This window comes from Tupaia chinensis, unplaced genomic scaffold (assembly GCF_000334495.1).
Source record: "Tupaia chinensis unplaced genomic scaffold, TupChi_1.0 Scaffold000644_1, whole genome shotgun sequence".
Lineage (NCBI taxonomy): Eukaryota > Metazoa > Chordata > Mammalia > Scandentia > Tupaiidae > Tupaia > Tupaia belangeri.
The window spans coordinates 6,299,328-6,315,776 of record NW_006160165.1 but is presented as its reverse complement, the minus strand read 5'-3'; the positions used below and the strand labels follow the sequence as shown (position 1 = coordinate 6,315,776).

Below are 16,449 nucleotides of genomic sequence, written 5' to 3'. Positions count from 1 at the left end.
CCCCCCCCCCCCCAACCCCTGCTGTCGCCAGTGTCTGGGGGACATGGTTCTGCTCTCCAGTTCCTGGCAGAGCTGAGGAGGAGAGAGACAGGAGCCCTGCCGTGCTGCCGTGCGGTGGTGAGCGCTGCCAGCCCTCTGCTGGCCCGCGGCAGTCGGAGGCTGTGAAACGGAATGGAGGGTGAAGTGGCATTTTAACAAGGGCAACATAGGAAATGCCTGGGCCCTTGAGCAGAGAATGGATGAGGAGGCTCTGGATTTTATGTCTTCTATAGACTACTGTGGGCTAGAATCTATTTAAACCTTTTTTCTGGAGCGAAAATCTGTAACAACTTAACGGCCTAGTGAAAACATTTCTAGAGAAAATTATTTACACCTTGAGAACCATGTCGCCAGACAGTGCCGAGACCCTGCCTCCTGCGGACCATGGAGCCACCTGCGGGTTCTGCAGCGTCACCGCCCCAGGCAGCGCTCCCTGCCCCGTAGGCCTGCGTTCCCGGGAACACCTGAGCCCCAGGCTCTGTGCGTGCCCCACACCCCTGCCCCACGCCGTTGTGTGGCCCAGGCTCTGTGCGTGCCCCACACCCTGTCCCGGTAACAGATGTGTGTCCTGCGCCGTCGTGCAGCCAGGCGCAGTGTGCGGTGTCCGTGGGCTCCTGCGGGTAACAGATGCCCGCCCCGTCCTGCCCGTGCCTTTGTAGCTGCGGACTTGCTCACAGATCTAGAAAACGCCTTCCAGGGGAGGATTGACGCTGCTTATTTTGAGACCAGCAAATACCTGTTGGATGTCCTCAACAAGAAGTACAGCCTACTGGAGCACATGCAGGCCATGCGGCGCTACCTGCTCCTCGGCCAGGGCGACTTCATACGGCACCTGATGGACCTGCTCAAGTAAGGCGGCGGGCGGGCGCTCCTGGGCGTGTGGCACGCATCGCGCAGCGGGTCTCACCGTCTTGGTTGGAAAGAGTAAATGGGGTTAGAGGAGGTGGGTCAGTTGTCAGAGCACATCTCAGAGGCAGAAGCTGAAAGGCTGGGACTGTACTTTTCCCGGAGGCCTTCCGAAGGCCTCCTGCTGCTCTGGTGCCCGCAGCCGTGTGGCCACGGGCTGGGCTTCAGTCACGACGGGTGCTGGTGTCCCTGGGCCATGGGAGAGGGCCCATTAGTCACAGTCCACTTTAGCTTCAGTTTGAGATTCACCCAAAAAATGAAATGGATATTTAAAAATGGAACTTTTGGCTCCGTATTCTCAGTTAATGTCCCATGTGAAAACAACAGAGTCCCTGCCTATTCTTTCTTTTCCTGATGGGTGTCCTCGTCCCCACCCAGAGCTCTAGAGACGGTGCAGGCGTGAGCGTGCCTAGGCTCGGCCGTGCCGATGAGTGTGCGCCCGGCGTGGCACGGCACGGCCCCGGGGGCACTCACGCAGGCACTCCCTGGGATGGAAGCTCCCTGGTTTTGATGTTCCCTTAGGACACTAGAACCCGGGCACAGAACAGTCTGTTCCTGAGTCCCCTCTGCCAGCGTCCCAGGCTGCAGGGGCTGCCGAGAGCTCATGGGTGGGGATGCGGTAGTGGTGTCTGCGTCCGTGTGTGCGTGCGGGCTCTGCAGGCTGTCGTGCAGCTGTGCTGTGACGTCTAACTGTGCCTCTACCAGGCTGGGACACCCAAGTGCTACCGGCAGTCGTCCGGGCCTTCGGGCACAGCCCTGCAGCGTGAGCGGCGCCTCTCGGGGCCCGTCAGGACAGGCTACACACAGGCGGGAAGCGCGTCTGGAGCCAGTTCCGAGCCAAGGTGGTGCTGCGTGTAGGACCCACCTTGTTGGACACTCGGCCCCATGGGCCGCCTTCCAGCCACCCGCAGTCTGCCACACAGGAGCGGGGTCCTGGCAGCACGCCGCACGCTGTCCTTCCATGGGCATGTTGCTCACTCGTGAGGGAGCCCCTTGTGGCTGGCCCCTCCGGGTGGGTGTGTTTGCTCACGAGAGGCCCTCAGTACAGGGCCTTCGGGAGGGTGTGAACTCGCCCGTGAGGGAGCCCCTTGTGGCTGGCCCCTACATGCACGTGAGTTCAGTTGTGAGAGGCCCTTGCAGCTTGGTGTTCGGCAGTGCAGGCTGGGCCCTTGGGGGCCGGGGGCCTCTGGCCCACGACGCCCGCTCGTCTGATGGCTGTGGTTTCCCAGAGCCCTGTTTCCCTGGGTGTGTGGGAGATCATGATGTTCCGTGCTGCTTGCAGGCTGGTCTCCGGGTCAGGAACTGAGCTGACGCGCTCGGCGCCCCCAGTGGCCCGGGCTCAGCCGGACCGCGCATCTCACCACGTGCTCGCGCTGTCCCATGTGTGCTTTTGGTTTTTACAGTTTGAACTTGTGCATTGTATAATTTCTGTGTTTTAAAGTTTGTTAAGTATTCAAATAATATTTAATTTTGAAAAACTTTGTGAAGACCAGAACTCGCCCGTCCAGCTACGACTTTGTACCAACATAACTTGACCGGAATTCTCGAAACCGCCGTCAGGGCCACCAACGCGCAGTTTGACAGTCCTGAGATCCTCCGGAGGCTGGACGTGAGGCTGCTGGAGGTACCGTGCTCCGCCTTGCAAATGCCACCCCTAGCACAGCAAGAGGCTCTCCCGGGTCCTAGCCAGGGTCGCTCGGGTGCAGTGAGACTCAAGTGGTCTGGTCCTTCCTGAAACCTGGGCAGTCCCAGTGTGAACGCCGCTCTGTCACTGTCACTCAGTGGGAAGTTGAGGTAGCTCGCTTCCCTAAATCAGGGTCTCAGTGTGCTCCCCTCATGAAGGGACTGCCCGACGGCTGCTGACTTGTCCTGGACAGGGTCTGAGACGCCTCGCCAGGCTTAGGAGCAATTCCAGGTGCCTAGTGAGGCGTGCTGGCCCTCGTGGCCGATTGGCGGGAGGCATGAGACATGGTGCATGGTGACGAGGCCTCTCCCCCGTCGGCGTGCCTGGTGTGGGGTGTGGGTGGGGCTCTCAGACATGACTGTCCCCAGCCAGCTCTCCTGAAGTGCAGATCCGAGGGGTCTGGAGCATGTTGATGCAGTCAGTCCTCGTCGGTCACCATCCCAGCACCTGCTCCCCCAGCCTCTGAGTGTGCCTGTGCCGTCCCCTCGCCCAGGGCGCAGCGCCTTGGCATCGGGCATAACTTTACTGCGCTTTTGTCTGTTTGTTTGTGTGCTTTTTTTTTTTTTTTAATTTTTAATTTTTAATTAATTAATTTTTTTGAGAGGTTTTCGCTATAGGGCGCGTGCGCTTGCCATACAGACAGACTGAAGGGCGCGTGCGCTTGCCAGACAGACAGACAGAGACAGAGAGACAGAAAGTGAGAAATCACCCCCCAGGGGGGATGGCCACGCTGCAATCCCTTCTCCTCCATTCTCCTCTTGGGATCTTGGGCACGCACGCACACACACGCGGCGTGAGTTTTAAGCCACCGGGCTGGGACGCGAACCGCAGTCAACTACGTGGGAGTCCAGCGACATAGCCATTACGCTAACTGCTGGTCCCCTTGTTTGTGTGCTTTTAAGTTGACGAGTTCTTCAGCAGAAAGTTTCCAGCTTTGCAATTGTTCGTTTGCATCTGCTCTTAGGTTTCTCCAGGGGACACCGGGTGGGATGTCTTCAGCCTAGACTACCACGTCGATGGGCCGATTGCAACGGTAAGACCATGGACTTTGTAAGTCTATCAGCAATTTCTGTTCGGTGTTTCGTCGTTTAAAGTTGGTGTTCTTCTTAAGGAATTTCTAATGAAAATGATCACTTGACATCGTGGGTATACTCATTGAGAGAATACTGAAACCAGAATTATGTGTGTGTGTGTGTGTTCTAAATAATCATTAACGAGGCTCAAATGCACCATTATTTTAAGAATTCTTAAAAATATTTGTTCTGGGGCCAGCAGTTAGCATAATGGCTATGTCACTGGACTCCCATGTAGTCGACAGCAGTTCGAATCTCAGACCCGGTTGCTTAAACTTAACACCAGACGCATGTGCGTATGTGCCCAAGATCCTGAGAGGAGAATGGAGGAGAAGGGATTGCGGCGTGACCATCCCCCTGGGAGGTGATTTCTCGCTTTCTGTCTTTCTGTCTTTGTCTTTTTGGCGAGTGCACGTGCCCTATAGCAAAAACCTCTCCAAAATAAAAATTTGTTCTGTCATAGGTTTCAGCAGGTACTTAACAAGTGGATTGTTCATTCCCTTCGATTATTCGTTAACTGTAGAGCTCATTTAGAAGGAAGTGTAAGGTATATCTAGGGGAATCACATTTCACTACTTAGATAACACTCGGTACTTGACCATCGTTTCAGGTGCTCAGCAAACAGCTGTGCTGTTGTTCACAGGGCTTTCCCCCAGGAGAGAAGGTGCCATTTTTTTTTCACTGCGCATCATGACAGTGACCAGGACAGTTGTCCTTTTTCATTTCAGCCTTTAAAATGCTCTCCGTAGTGCTCGTTTGTTTTTTTGCTCTGACTCGAGGACATTCTCTGTGGCCAGGACACCACTGGGACTTATCTCTGTTATGTCCCACTGAGGAGCTGCAGGGGCTGTTGCCTTCCCGTGCTGCCGGAGGAGGCCCCCTCCGAGGGAGTGTGCACGGCTGGACTCCCTCCTGGAGGAGGAGGCCCTGTTGGAAGGAGTGTGCTCGCCCGGCTACCTCCTGGAGGAGGAGGAGGCCTCGTCAGAAGGAGTGTGTGCAGCCGGGCTCCTTCCTGGAGGAGGCCTCGTCAGAAGGAGCGTGTGCAGCTGGGCTCCCTCCTGGGGGCTCTTGTGGTGTCTGACTTGGCTGTGCCTCACCCCTCCAGGCACAGATAACACTCACAAGGGAATAATTTGGTCAGAGTTGAGCTCACCCCTCCGGCATGTGGGTAACAGAATTGCCTCTAATGAACATGCCCCGTGCCTGCTTAGAGACCACGGCTTTGCACGTTTTCTACCACAAATTCCCACGTGTAACTTTGTAAGGTCGAAGCTCCTTATTCTAAATTTGTAACTGCTCTTAAATTTAATTTTTGTCATATTTAATTAGCCTTTTGCCTCAGTTAAGTCCAGAACAACTTTTCAGAGTTGTAATGCACAGAAAGATGTGATAGCTCGAACAGTCCCTGGCGTAGACACCGTCGACTCGCTGCCCTGTCCACCTGGGTGCGTTGCGACACGTGTTCGTAGCAGAGCGGGACGGCAGTCAGGGTGTGGCGTGGCTGACTGTCGAGCCGTGCACTGGATGTGCGTTGGTAGACAGTTGGCCATGCAGCATTCTGCTGAGTGTTCGGTGTTTAGAGGCTCCACTTGGTGTAAGCGCTCTAGGAAGGACATTCCATCACTGCCGTATCTGTCCTGTACGTGACAAATCAGCGTCTATGTGCATGCCGCCTCCTGTGGGTCGGTGGTGGGTGGAGGACAGAGCAGCCGCATCTACTGGCATGGTGTGGGAGCGATCCCTGGCAGTGCTGACGTCGGCCAGTTGTGACTGTACAGGTTCTGGGGTCGCGTGTGGTCGGTGTGCTTGCTGGAGCCGGAGCCGGAGCCATGGCACACGCCGACAGATCTGGGGGCCAGGGCCAGGGCCTGAGGGCACTTGGGGGAGGTTGAATGGCACGTGATGTGATACGAGCGTTGCTAGAAAGGTGGGAGGGCAGTAGCGTTTCTCAGAGTATTGGAGTCACCGTTTGGGAGAGATGGGTTTTCTGCAGGTCCTATTTTGTTGTTCTCTACAGAGAGATTTTTTGCGATAGGGCACGTGCGCTCTTTGGAGACACAAGGAGACAGAGACAGAAAGTGAGAAATTCTCCCGGGGGGATGGCCACACTGCAACCCCTTCTCTTCCGTTCTCCTCTCGGGATCTTGGGCACGCAGGCACATGGGCCGGCGTGAGTTTTAAGCCACTGGGTCCAGGACTCTGCTGCGGGTGGGAGCAGACAGTAAGGTGCAGGAGGGCGCCAAGAGTGAAGGCCCTGTGCTTGGAGCAGCTAGGCGGGAGGATCTCCGCTCAGAGCCCAGCCCGGCCTCGTCCTGCTGCCGCGAGCGCCCGCCGGGAGCCCTGGTCTCTGGGAAGGATAAGGCGCCACGTAGGTGCCGAGCATGTGGTGGTGTGAGGAGTGGGTCTGGCTGTGGTTTGCAGCGTGTCACGCTGGAGCCGTTTGTCTGCTGTGCGGATGGAGCTGGTGTCCCAGGGGCAGCATGGCTCCCCGTGGCTCTGCTGCCCTGCTCGTGAAACCACCTGCGAGCACCGAAGCTGCGAATCGAAAGCATGTGTGAACAGATGGCCTGGGGGGTCCCCCCGGACTCCCTCAGCAGCCGCGGGCACTGGGACCGTGAGTCCTGCCGCCCAGACCTCGGGTGGGCCAGAGCCATAGCTCCAGTCCGTGTTCAGGCAGCTCCAGGCTGCGTTTTAGATCCCTACTTGTGTGACCAGCAGATGGCTTACTGGTTATGTCCCAACATTGTCGACTGTGGTTCGAGTCCCGGACCCAGCAGCTTAAAACTCACACCAGATGTGTGTGGGCACGTGCCCAAGACCTCGAGAGGAGAATGGAGAAGGGATGGCAGTGTGGCCATCCGCCCAGGGAGTGATTTCTCGCTTTTTGTCTCTGTCTCTGGTGAGCGCATGCACCCTATACCAAAAAAATCTGTCTTAAAAAAAAAAAAAGCTCTGGTTGTGGGACCAGCAGATGGTGTAATGGTTATGTCACTAGACCCACATAGCTGACTGTGGTTCGAGTCCCAGACCAGCTTGAAACACATACCAAGCACATGTGCATGCATGCCCAAAACCCTGAGAGGAGAGTGGAAGAAAAAGGATGGCGGCGTGGCGACCCGCCCTGGGTGAGTTCTTGCCCTCTGCTTGTCCCTCCCTCTCTGGAGTGCACACGCTCTATAGCAACAGTCTCTCTCGAAATAAAAACCCCGGCCCAGTGCAGTGCCACACGTTGCCAGGATGTGCTGGGGTGCAGGCTGAGGCCACACCGTCAGCCTGGGGTTGTGTCTCCGTCCACCTAGGGCTGAGTGCAAGGCCTCACCCGCGGCTCCGCTGGGGGGCGGAAGCAGGAAGGAGTCTCCGCAGAAACAACCCGAGAAGGCGCGTCCTCACGGTGTCACCCTACGCGTTCTGTCTTCATCTGTAAAACTGACCTAGCAACGTCGGGCTGTGGGGAAGCCATAGCGTGTTTTTATACAAAAGCATGTCACGACTTTTCCCATGACCGTTAGCTACTGACAGGCCAGCCATTGGTGTGGTGGTGAAGGCGACTGGATCCCACGTGGCCAACCAACCCTGTGGTTCAAGTCCTGGACCCGGTAGCCTGAAAATCATGCCAGGCGTGCACGCATGCATGCCTGTGATCCCAGAAGGGGAGAGAAGAAGGGATCGACTGTGGCTTGACCACGTCCCGTGGGGGACCCACCCCCTTTGTCCACCTTCTGCCCTTTCCCGCTTTCTCTCCCCATGAGCACACTTGCCCTCGGGCAAGCCGAAGACTGTAAGGAGTTAAAAGAAAAGCCCCGTCTGTCATCACGGTCTCCTTGGCACGTCAGTGACTCAGGCATGGTTAGACTGTGGCTGCCCTGAACAGTGCCACGTCAGTTCCTGATGCTGCGGAGGCCTGACTAGACTGGAGGTGCACTCCGTTCTGGCTCTTAGATAGGTCTGCCTGGAGGCTGCCTCTGCGCATGCTCAGCCTGCCCTGTCGTCCCCAGGTGTTCACACGGGAGTGCATGAGCCACTACCTGCGGGCGTTCAACTTCCTGTGGAGGGCCAAGCGCATGGAGTACATCCTCACCGATGTCCGCAAGGGGCACATGTGCAACGCCAAGCTGCTGCGGACCATGCCAGGTACGAGCCCCGGGCGTGCGACGGGCTGGCCCCGCCCGGGAGCCTGTGCGGGCCAGCAGCTGGGCACCGCCACACACCGGTGTCCTTGAGCTCCTTGCGGGGGTCGACTGCTGTGCTCTGGCTTTGGTTTTTGTGAAAAGGCCCGCTTGCAATAATGCTTAATTTCAGGGCAGATCAGAAAACAGACTTTGTGTCAAGCTAGATTTTTTCCAGATAATGAATTTATTTTGTGAATGAATGAATTAGTTATAATTGCCAGAGGGCACAGGTGCTTGCCAGAGTGAGAGGAAGCTAGAGCTGCGGGGAGGGGCCCCGCTGCAGTCCCTCCTCCGCCTCTCCTCCCTCATGATCCCAGGTTTGCACATACGCGTTTTTCAAGCCACAAGGGCTGGGACGCTGGAACTGTGGCCAGCCACGTGGATGCCTGCTCTCTTCACTGGGCCGCCCCAGGAAGCCCGTCACGCCGCATGTGTGTCTTGCTAGTGCTCCTCAGTGTGCGTGGGCACTCTCACTGTGAGCCCGGCTCTTGGGTGTCTTCGAAGAGGAAGGGCTGGGCTCTCGGCATGTCCGTGGCTATGCTGGTACCAGGGCCATGTGCGTGCCCGGGCTCTGCCCCGCCCCGTCAGGCACGTTGCCGGTGTGCTGTGCCCGTGTCGGCTGCACCTGTGGCCCGGGTCTTGGTGCGAGGGCACCTGCTGCCCTGCCTGCTGGGGGGCGTCGGTCTGGTAGGTGAACATGAAAGTCCTTTTAGATCTATTTTATGCTTTAAAAATCACTGCTGAGGATTAACGCTTTTTCTTTGTAAAAATTTTTTTTCGTGCTGTACAGATTTTTTTTTTACTTTTTTCAGAAAATTGTTTGCTGCCATATTTTTGTTAGAGTTTCTTTCTTACCTTGAGTTTACAAGAAGTGTTTTAAAGTTGTCATGGCCACGCAGCATCCTGAGCAGAGGTCAGCCGGCTGGTTACCCAGCATCCCTCGGGCTGCCCCCAGACCTCTGCACAGCTCGGCACTGCTCGCACACACGGCACGGAGCACGCATCCTCTGGCCCAGATGGCCGCCGCCGTGCTCGTGGAGTGGGCTCCTGCTGCCAGAGCGCCTGTACCCCGAGAGAGCGCGTCCCCACGGGGCCTGGGTACGCCACGGTCCTTTCTCCCATCCGTCCGCCCCGTTAGGGTCCCAGGCACATGTGTACATGTGTGCATGCAGACGTGCCCCTGGCGTGCTGTTCAGGCCTTTGGTGCCGAGGCATGAACTCGGTTGGCCTGTGGGCTCTGGCTCCCTACGTGCACGAGCTTGCGACTGGGTTCCCGAGAGAACCGTGCCCACGTCCGACGTCAGGCTGTGATCCCCTCTGCCAGCCCAGAGGGAGCGGTGTTCTATGTACCTGCCCCACTGGCCCGAGGGCGGCGGTGACTGAGCACTCTGGTTAGACGCAGGCTCCCTAGGAACTGCCCTGGATGCGCGCCTCGTGTGCCCGCCTCGTGTGCCCGCTTCGCGTGTGTCGCTCAGCCTCAGTGTGTGGTTAGGACAAGGGGCTGGGGGACAGAGGGGGCCCACCCCTCGACACAATGGTGTTTTGAGTCTTTATTAGAAATAAAGTTGACTTATCAGTTTCTTGAGGAAAAATAACACGTTCATTTTTCATGAAAAACTAAGACTTCAGTAGTAAAAATTTCAGTATAATTCTAATCCAGAAATAGTGTTCTTTCTTTCATTCTCTTCTGAGTTTAGGACACTCACAGAACAGAGGATTAGGCACTGCGGAGCGCGGGCGCGGGGCTCCGAGATGGCGGGTGGGGTGGTCTCCACCGCAAGGACGATGTAAGGAGTAGCACATTCGGGGCCTGCACCTGAGCCCTGCGTTATTTCTTGTCTAAAATGATAAAAACAAAGGTACCCACCCAGGGCCAGCAGGTGGTGTGGGGGTTAGGGTGCTGGACTCTCACCTGGCTGACTGTGGTTTGAATCCCAGGCCCAGAGGCTTGAAAATCACACTGCGTGCATGCGCCTATGCATGCATGCCCAAAATCCAGGAGGAGAAGGGAGGAGGGATTGTGGAGCAGCCACCCTTCCTGGGGGTGGGTTCTCACCTTTACTTCCATGATCGCTCCATGACAAGCACATGTGTCCTAGCGCAAAGATTAAGGAAGGGAGGACAGACGGATGAATGGAGAGAGAGAGAGAGAACGGACCCTTTCTGTCCCCGACCCTGGCCCGCCTCGGGTCTCCAGGTCCCTAGCCCAGACCCAGCATGCGGGCCTGGCTGGAGCAGACTCCCTCTCTGCCTCTCTCTCGACTTGGTCAGGAACTGGAAACGGGCACGTGGACAGGCCCGGGCGGTTCGCAGGGAGCGAGGAGGGGAGTGGCAGCCAGTGTTCACTCCGAATGGCAAGTGCGGTGGGTGCTGGTGGAGCCGGCCCTCTCCCAGGAGGGGCTCCTGGGCCGCAGAGCATGGCTGGCCCTTCACGCTCGGGCCTGCTCCACAGTCTTTCCAGGCCCCAGTCGGGAGCCCGGAGCCTGCCCGAGCCGGGGGTGCAGAGGTGCTGTGGCTGCGGCTCGAGGGCGACGAGGCGGCTCAGGCCGCACCTGCAGCCACACAAGGTCCCTCACCCGGCACTGAGCGGCACAGGGACCTGGGACATGAGGCCTGTGCCCTGGCCCGCCGGACGAGGACATGAGCAGGAGTTGAGGCGGCCCCCATTGCTGCCGCACGCTCACCACACTTCCCCTGCACGCCTGGCCCGTCCTCATGCAGAGTGCACAGGGAGGAGAGCAGCCGGGAAAGCAGCGGCGTCGGCCTGGCCCAGGGCCTCAGACACAACCGAGGGCTCGCTGTCCGAGTGGCTTTGTCTGCTGTCCTCCTTCTCACCACTTGGTCACTTCCGAGACACGTTTACCTCCTTGCATCGTAAGACCCACTGGGCTGCTGTCTGCCGTGGCGGCTGCTGTGGGCTGCACGGGTGTGGCCTGGCCCTGGCTGCTGTGGGTGCTCTGTGCACGCTGTCAGGACCACAGACTGCCCTTATCGCAGCCCACGGTCACCTCAAGAGCTGGCGCAGGTTCCAGGGTTGCAGAAAAGGGTGGGAAGGGCGGTGAGATGGCCACCACCGCTAGGTCGCCAGGCTCCTTCCGCGCAGCGCCCCACAAGCTTTCTGTCCCCGGGAATGGCAGGGCCCGTAGTGCGCATCGGAGCTCGGACTCCGTGAAGTGACCGTGTGGAGAATGATTTTAGGTGTTCTCCAAAGACACTTGCTTTTGTGGTCTGCAGATGTAAAACCCTCTGTGCCCAACTCGGCCTGAGACCCTTCTCCAGCTGAGCGAACCGTGTCCCACACGGGTGCCGGGGCCGTCCTGTGTCCCCCGTGGCCAACTCCTTTACTTGTGTCTCAGTATCCCATCTGGGGCAGGGCCGGGCTGCTGCTGGGCTCCAGTAAGTGACCCGAAGTGGAGTACAGGGTCCCTCATGATGGCTTGTCCCCCGCCCCGCACCCAGCCAGTGAATGTCGGGAAGAGCCCCCAAGGTGCTTGGGGATTCCGCAGCCAGACACAGGGAGAACCCTGGTTCTCGCAGGTGTCTCCGGAATAAGCCTGGAGCAGCCAGCGAGGCGGGACTTGGATGACAACGCCCTTCCTTTTAGGCAGAAGGGAAGTGTGGGGCAGAGGGAGAGAGTTACTTCTCTGACAAAGTCTTGCCATGCCGGGACCCTCCTTTCCCCGCCTGCCAGCCCGCCGCTGTGCCTGGCCCTTGCAAGTGGGCCTGGTGCTGAGCCCAGGGCTCCTGGCAGCCTCAGCCACCTCCCCTCCCCACGGTGCCGGCCCACCCCAGAGCTGGGGTAGCACAGGCCGTGGGAGCTGACCTCACATTCTGGACAGCTTCGGAGCATTTGTCTTAGAGTAGACCTTTGTGGTTTTACCAGCTCTGCGCTGGGCTAAGGGAACCCGGAGGGCAGGGCACTGCCAGTCCCGCAGCAGGGACAGCAGGACCCAGCCCCTGGGCCCTTGTGTGTGGAAGTCAGTGTGAAGCTCTTCCCACGACCTGTAGAGGGCAGGCAAGAGTTGCAAATGAGCCAGGTCTCTGCGGTGCTCTAGGCAGCTCTGGGCCACCTCTGTCAGGCAGACCCCCTAGCCGGGTGCTTGTTGGGCTTGGGCCTAGGCTGCTTTGCTTTGGGATCGCCGTGATCACGTGGCCGCCTGTGGGTCAGCCACAGAGAGAAGAGCGTGGGCACGGCAACCATGCCACTGCGGAGTGCAGGCACATTCCGGGCGCCCAGCGGCGAGGCTCTGGAAGAGAGCACCGAGCCCTGGCCGCCGGCCTCGCGCAGCTGGAGGTCAGCAACACTCCTGCATGTGTGTCAGACTGCTCACAGGCAGGGCCCAGCGTGTTCGGCTCAGCCTCCAGGATGCACGCTATGCCTGCCCTGAGAACGGTGGTTGCGGATGGGCGGCGTCGGCCGGGGGAGCTGCAGTCCTTCATCCGAGCTTGGGGCTCCAACCCCAGGCGCAGGGACAGATGGGCGCCGTTCCCTCGGGATCTCCGAGCCAGAAGACGGCTGGCGCTGTGGCTTTGTTGAGCAGGCCCTGAGTGTTAGTGGGAAAGCTTAGCCTCTCCTCCTGTTCTTAAGGCTGCTTTTCCTTTCATGAGACAGAGAATGAGAGAGACAGGGACCCTGACAGTGTCTTGCTATGCTGCGTCCTCTCCCAGCTTCCATCCAGCCATGGCTGTTAGCACACCCTCTATGTCCAGGTTATGCCGGGACTCGAAACCCAGGCCTCCCCATCCGGCTCAGTGCTGCAGTAGTGCCCTGCCACCTGCACCCCGTGGGGCCCAAGCCCCTTCCTTTGTTCTGCGCTTTCTGCTGAAGTGATACCCAGCCCTTGGGCGGTGGCTGCTGTGTCTGCGGGGCCCTCGGGCCAAGCCGATGCACTCCCTCGAGGCGCTGCCTGGTGGAACCTCATAGCAGGCCAGTGCTGGCAGGGCTCTCCATCCGGATGTGGATGCGTGGCCTCTGGCTGTCACAGCTGCATGCTCCGTGGGCTGCTCGTGGTGGGAGCTGGCATCGGTGAAGCTCAGAAGCCCAGCAGGCATTTGAGGTGGGACTGCCCCCCGTTCGCCACCCCCCTCTACGCGAGCTTCATCGACTCACCTGTGTGCTCTGTCATCGCGCATCCCCCAGTAAAGTCTGCCCCCATTTTTTTTTTCTTTTTTTTTTTTTGGAAAGGTTTTTGCTATAGGGCGCGTGCGCTCTCCAGACAGACAGAGAGAGACATAGAGACAGAAAGCGAGATCTCCCCCCCCAGGGGGAATGGTCACGCCGCAATCCCTTCTCCATTCTCCTCTCGAGAGCTTGGGCACGCACGCACACGCGCCCAGCGCGAGTTTTAAGCCACCGGGTCTGGGACACGAACCGCGGTCGACTATGTGGGAGTCCAGCGACATAGCCATTACGCTAACTGCTGGTTCCCTGCCCCCATTTTTTTTGAAGCTTATTTTTGAAACATCTTCTGTTGCTCGACGCACGTTTCACAAGGGCTGTACCTTCTCTCCTGAGGTCTCTCCTGAGGGAGTGCGAAACATGCTCCGTGGTCTCCCCGGACCTCAGGCCCACTGAGCTCTCCTCCCTTCCTCTGCCTCTCCACATGCCACGGCTCGAGCTCCTCAGAGACCCAGGCCCTGGCCTCAGTCCTGGCTGCACCCATGGGCTCCTGGCAGCCCAGCGCTCCCCTCAGCGCCAGGCCTTGCCCTGCACATCACAGGGTTTGTCCATGCTGCAGAGCACGGTTCCTATCGCCTATCTGCTGTCAGCTCAGGGGTGTGAATTTTGCAGGTGTAGACCAGATCTGCCCTGCCCATTCTCTGTGCAGCAAACAGCATGTGTTAGACCAGGACAGCGAGGCCTGGGCACATGGCCCTGACCCGCACAAAGCAGCCCCTCCAGGGCCCGTCACGTTAGGTCTCGCTTCCCTCCCTGTGGTGGGTTTTTCCCAGAGGGCGCATGCACTGGCCTCAGAGACAGAGACAGAAGGAGAGGCGACGCGCCCCAGTGGAGTGTGGCACGCTGCGGTCCTTTCATCACCCATTCTCGGAGGACCTGGGGCGTGCACACATGTGCTTCTGTTGTGTTTTTCAAGCTGCAGGGCTGGGATACAAACCATGCGGGATCTGGCTCCCTTAACCAGTAGGCTACGGGCCGGCCCACACCCTGAGTGTGTGCTCCACTTCCTGGGCGTCCTCCCGGGAGGGGTCCAGCTGGTCTCTGGCACAGCCGTGTGCATGGAGCATCCATGTGCTGGCGTCCCTTCCAGGGTGTAGCCTCCCGCAGCCGCCCTGCTGCGGCTCAGCTCCAACACGAACTGTGTGTCGCTGCAGCAGTGTCCTGTCCTTGGCTTTGAGGGAAGCTGGGAGTGTGAGCAGAGCTTGGTGCCTTGTGGTGGCCTGCCAGTGTTTCAGTGGCCATGGCACCTCCTGCAGAACGAGAGCAGAGGGACTTGTCTCTAGCTCCCTCTGCGGCTTGTGTTTTCCATGGGTGACAAGGTGCCTTCGTGTCCTTAGAAAAAGCGTCCTTGTTTCCGGAAAGCCAGGGTTGGGAAGTGGTTCCTGCGCCAGGCCGGCTGCTTGCAGGGAGCCATGTGGAAGGGCACCCCCTTACTCGGGACAGCGCCTGTTACCGAGGAAGGCTTCTGTATTAAACCAAATACAGCTGAACGTGGCTTCCGCCGTGCCCCGTAGACTTACCTCCAGAAGGTCCTGTAGCTCGGTCCTGCTTACGTGACGGCACGGGAGTCGACCGTGGAGGGGCCGAGCATTCGAGCCCCGAGGCCATCTCTGCCGTGTGACGGCAGGAGGGCAGGCAGGGCGCTGTGGTCCCGGGCGTGTCTGGCGCACGGCTGACGCTGGCTCTGCTTCTCTTGCAGAACTCGCGGGGGTGCTGCACCAGGGCCACGTCCTGGCCTCTGAGATGGTCCACTTCATCCACCAGATGCAGTACTACATCACGTTCGAGGTACGCTGCGGTTGTGCTGGCAGGGGGGCGCTGCGCTGGGAGGAAGGCGAGCTCATGCGGGCCCTTGTTTCCTAGGTGCTCGAATGTTCTTGGGATGAACTCTGGAACAGAGTCCAGCAGGCCCAGGACCTGGACCACATCATCGCAGCACACGAGGAGTTCCTGGACACCGTCATCTCACGGTGTCTGCTGGATGGTGACTCCAGGGTAAGGCCGACTGCTGGGGAACAGGAGAGGGTGGTCTGGGCCCTAGTCCCAGCCAGGTGGAGAGTCTGGAACCCCGACCAGCACGTTGTCCTGGTCGTGACCGTCTCCTGAAGGTCTGATGGAGGAGGTCCCGGTTCTGAGCAGCCCTGAGTGGGGCGGCAGGGGGGACAGTGCGGACTCAGGCGTGGCCTCCCTGTGCCGTGTCACAGGACCGCTTGTGCATGGTCTCGTGGGCGCACAGAGAATGAGCGGGCGGTACAGAGCACAGGGGCTGTGGGGAGTGCAGGCCTCCAGCTCTGTCGCTGTCTGTGAGGAAGGCGCTGTCTTCTGTACTTGGCCTTCATTCAGTCAGTATCTAGCTACATGAGTTAGAAAGAAGACTGGGGACAGCAGGTGGGCGTGGTGGTTAGGGGCGGTGGACTCCCACATGGGCAGTCGCGGTTCGTGTCCTGGACCTAGTAGCTTGCTTTCTCCCTTTCTCTGTCTCGCTCTCGCTCTCGCTTTCACTCTGTCCCTCTCTGGTCAAATTAAAATAAGTAAATAAATTTTGAAGGGACCAGCAGATGGCATAATGGCTACGTCACTGGACTCCCATGTAGTTGACTGTGGTTCGAGTCTTGGACCCAGTGGCTTAAACTCAAACTGGGCACATGTGCGTGCGTGCCCAGGATCCACCCCCGTGTCCCACACTTGCCCGGCCGCCCTCTGGGGTCTCCGCAGCCCCCGCCGCCATCCCGCACTTGCCCGGCCGCCCCACCCCTCCGAGCCATCCTCGGCGTGCTCTTCCGCCTTTCTTGCTCGCGTGCTCTCTGGGCCGAGTGGGGAGCCCTTGTCTTCCCAGCTGTGAAGGGAGGCCCTGGGCCTGGCCTCGGCCTGTTGTGTGGGCTGCCACACCTGTCCTGGCTACCTAAGTGCCTAATGGGAATTCCGAGTGGCTCTGAGATTTTACCGTGATTTTTTTCTGTGCCATTGAAGTCCCTCCCCCTAATTAATTAAAGACTTTTTTCTCTTAAAGGTGGCAGAGAGTGGGGCTGACCCTTCCCTTAGTCACACCACGGTCGCTGTCCTCAGTTATGAAAACCTCTTTGCCTTTTAACCCCCTTCCCCTGCAGCAGTTCCAGTGTGTTTGCTCTGTGGCCTTGGGGAGGGAGGGCGGCGGGTGTTTTGTGTGTATAGATTTTTTTTTTTTTTGAGAGGTTTTGGCTACAGGGTGCTTGTGCTTGCCAGAGAGACAGATAGAGACAGAAAGACAGAAAGCTAGAAATCACCCCCCATGGGGGATGGCCACGCTGCAATCCCTTCTCCTCCATTCTCCTCTCGGGATCCTGGGCACGCACACACACATACCCGGCGTGAGTTTAAGCCACTGGGTCCAGGACTCGAACCGCAGTCGACTACATGGGA

General features: G+C 58.7%; 1 protein-coding gene across 2 annotated transcripts in view; it reads left to right on the top strand.

Moving 5' to 3' along the window:
- Window positions 1-16,449, top strand: part of TUBGCP3 (tubulin gamma complex component 3) — a gene marked incomplete at its 5' end in the record, with an annotated part of 60,728 nt that overhangs the window by 36,215 nt on the left and 8,064 nt on the right. The window contains 6 exon segments of one of the 2 annotated variants that reach the window (XM_014592051.2): window positions 699-888; window positions 2,434-2,569; window positions 3,594-3,662; window positions 7,698-7,833; window positions 14,750-14,838; window positions 14,914-15,045. In XM_014592051.2, the coding sequence (XP_014447537.1) occupies window positions 699-888; window positions 2,434-2,569; window positions 3,594-3,662; window positions 7,698-7,833; window positions 14,750-14,838; window positions 14,914-15,045 (752 nt within the window). 2 annotated transcript variants of the gene reach the window in all.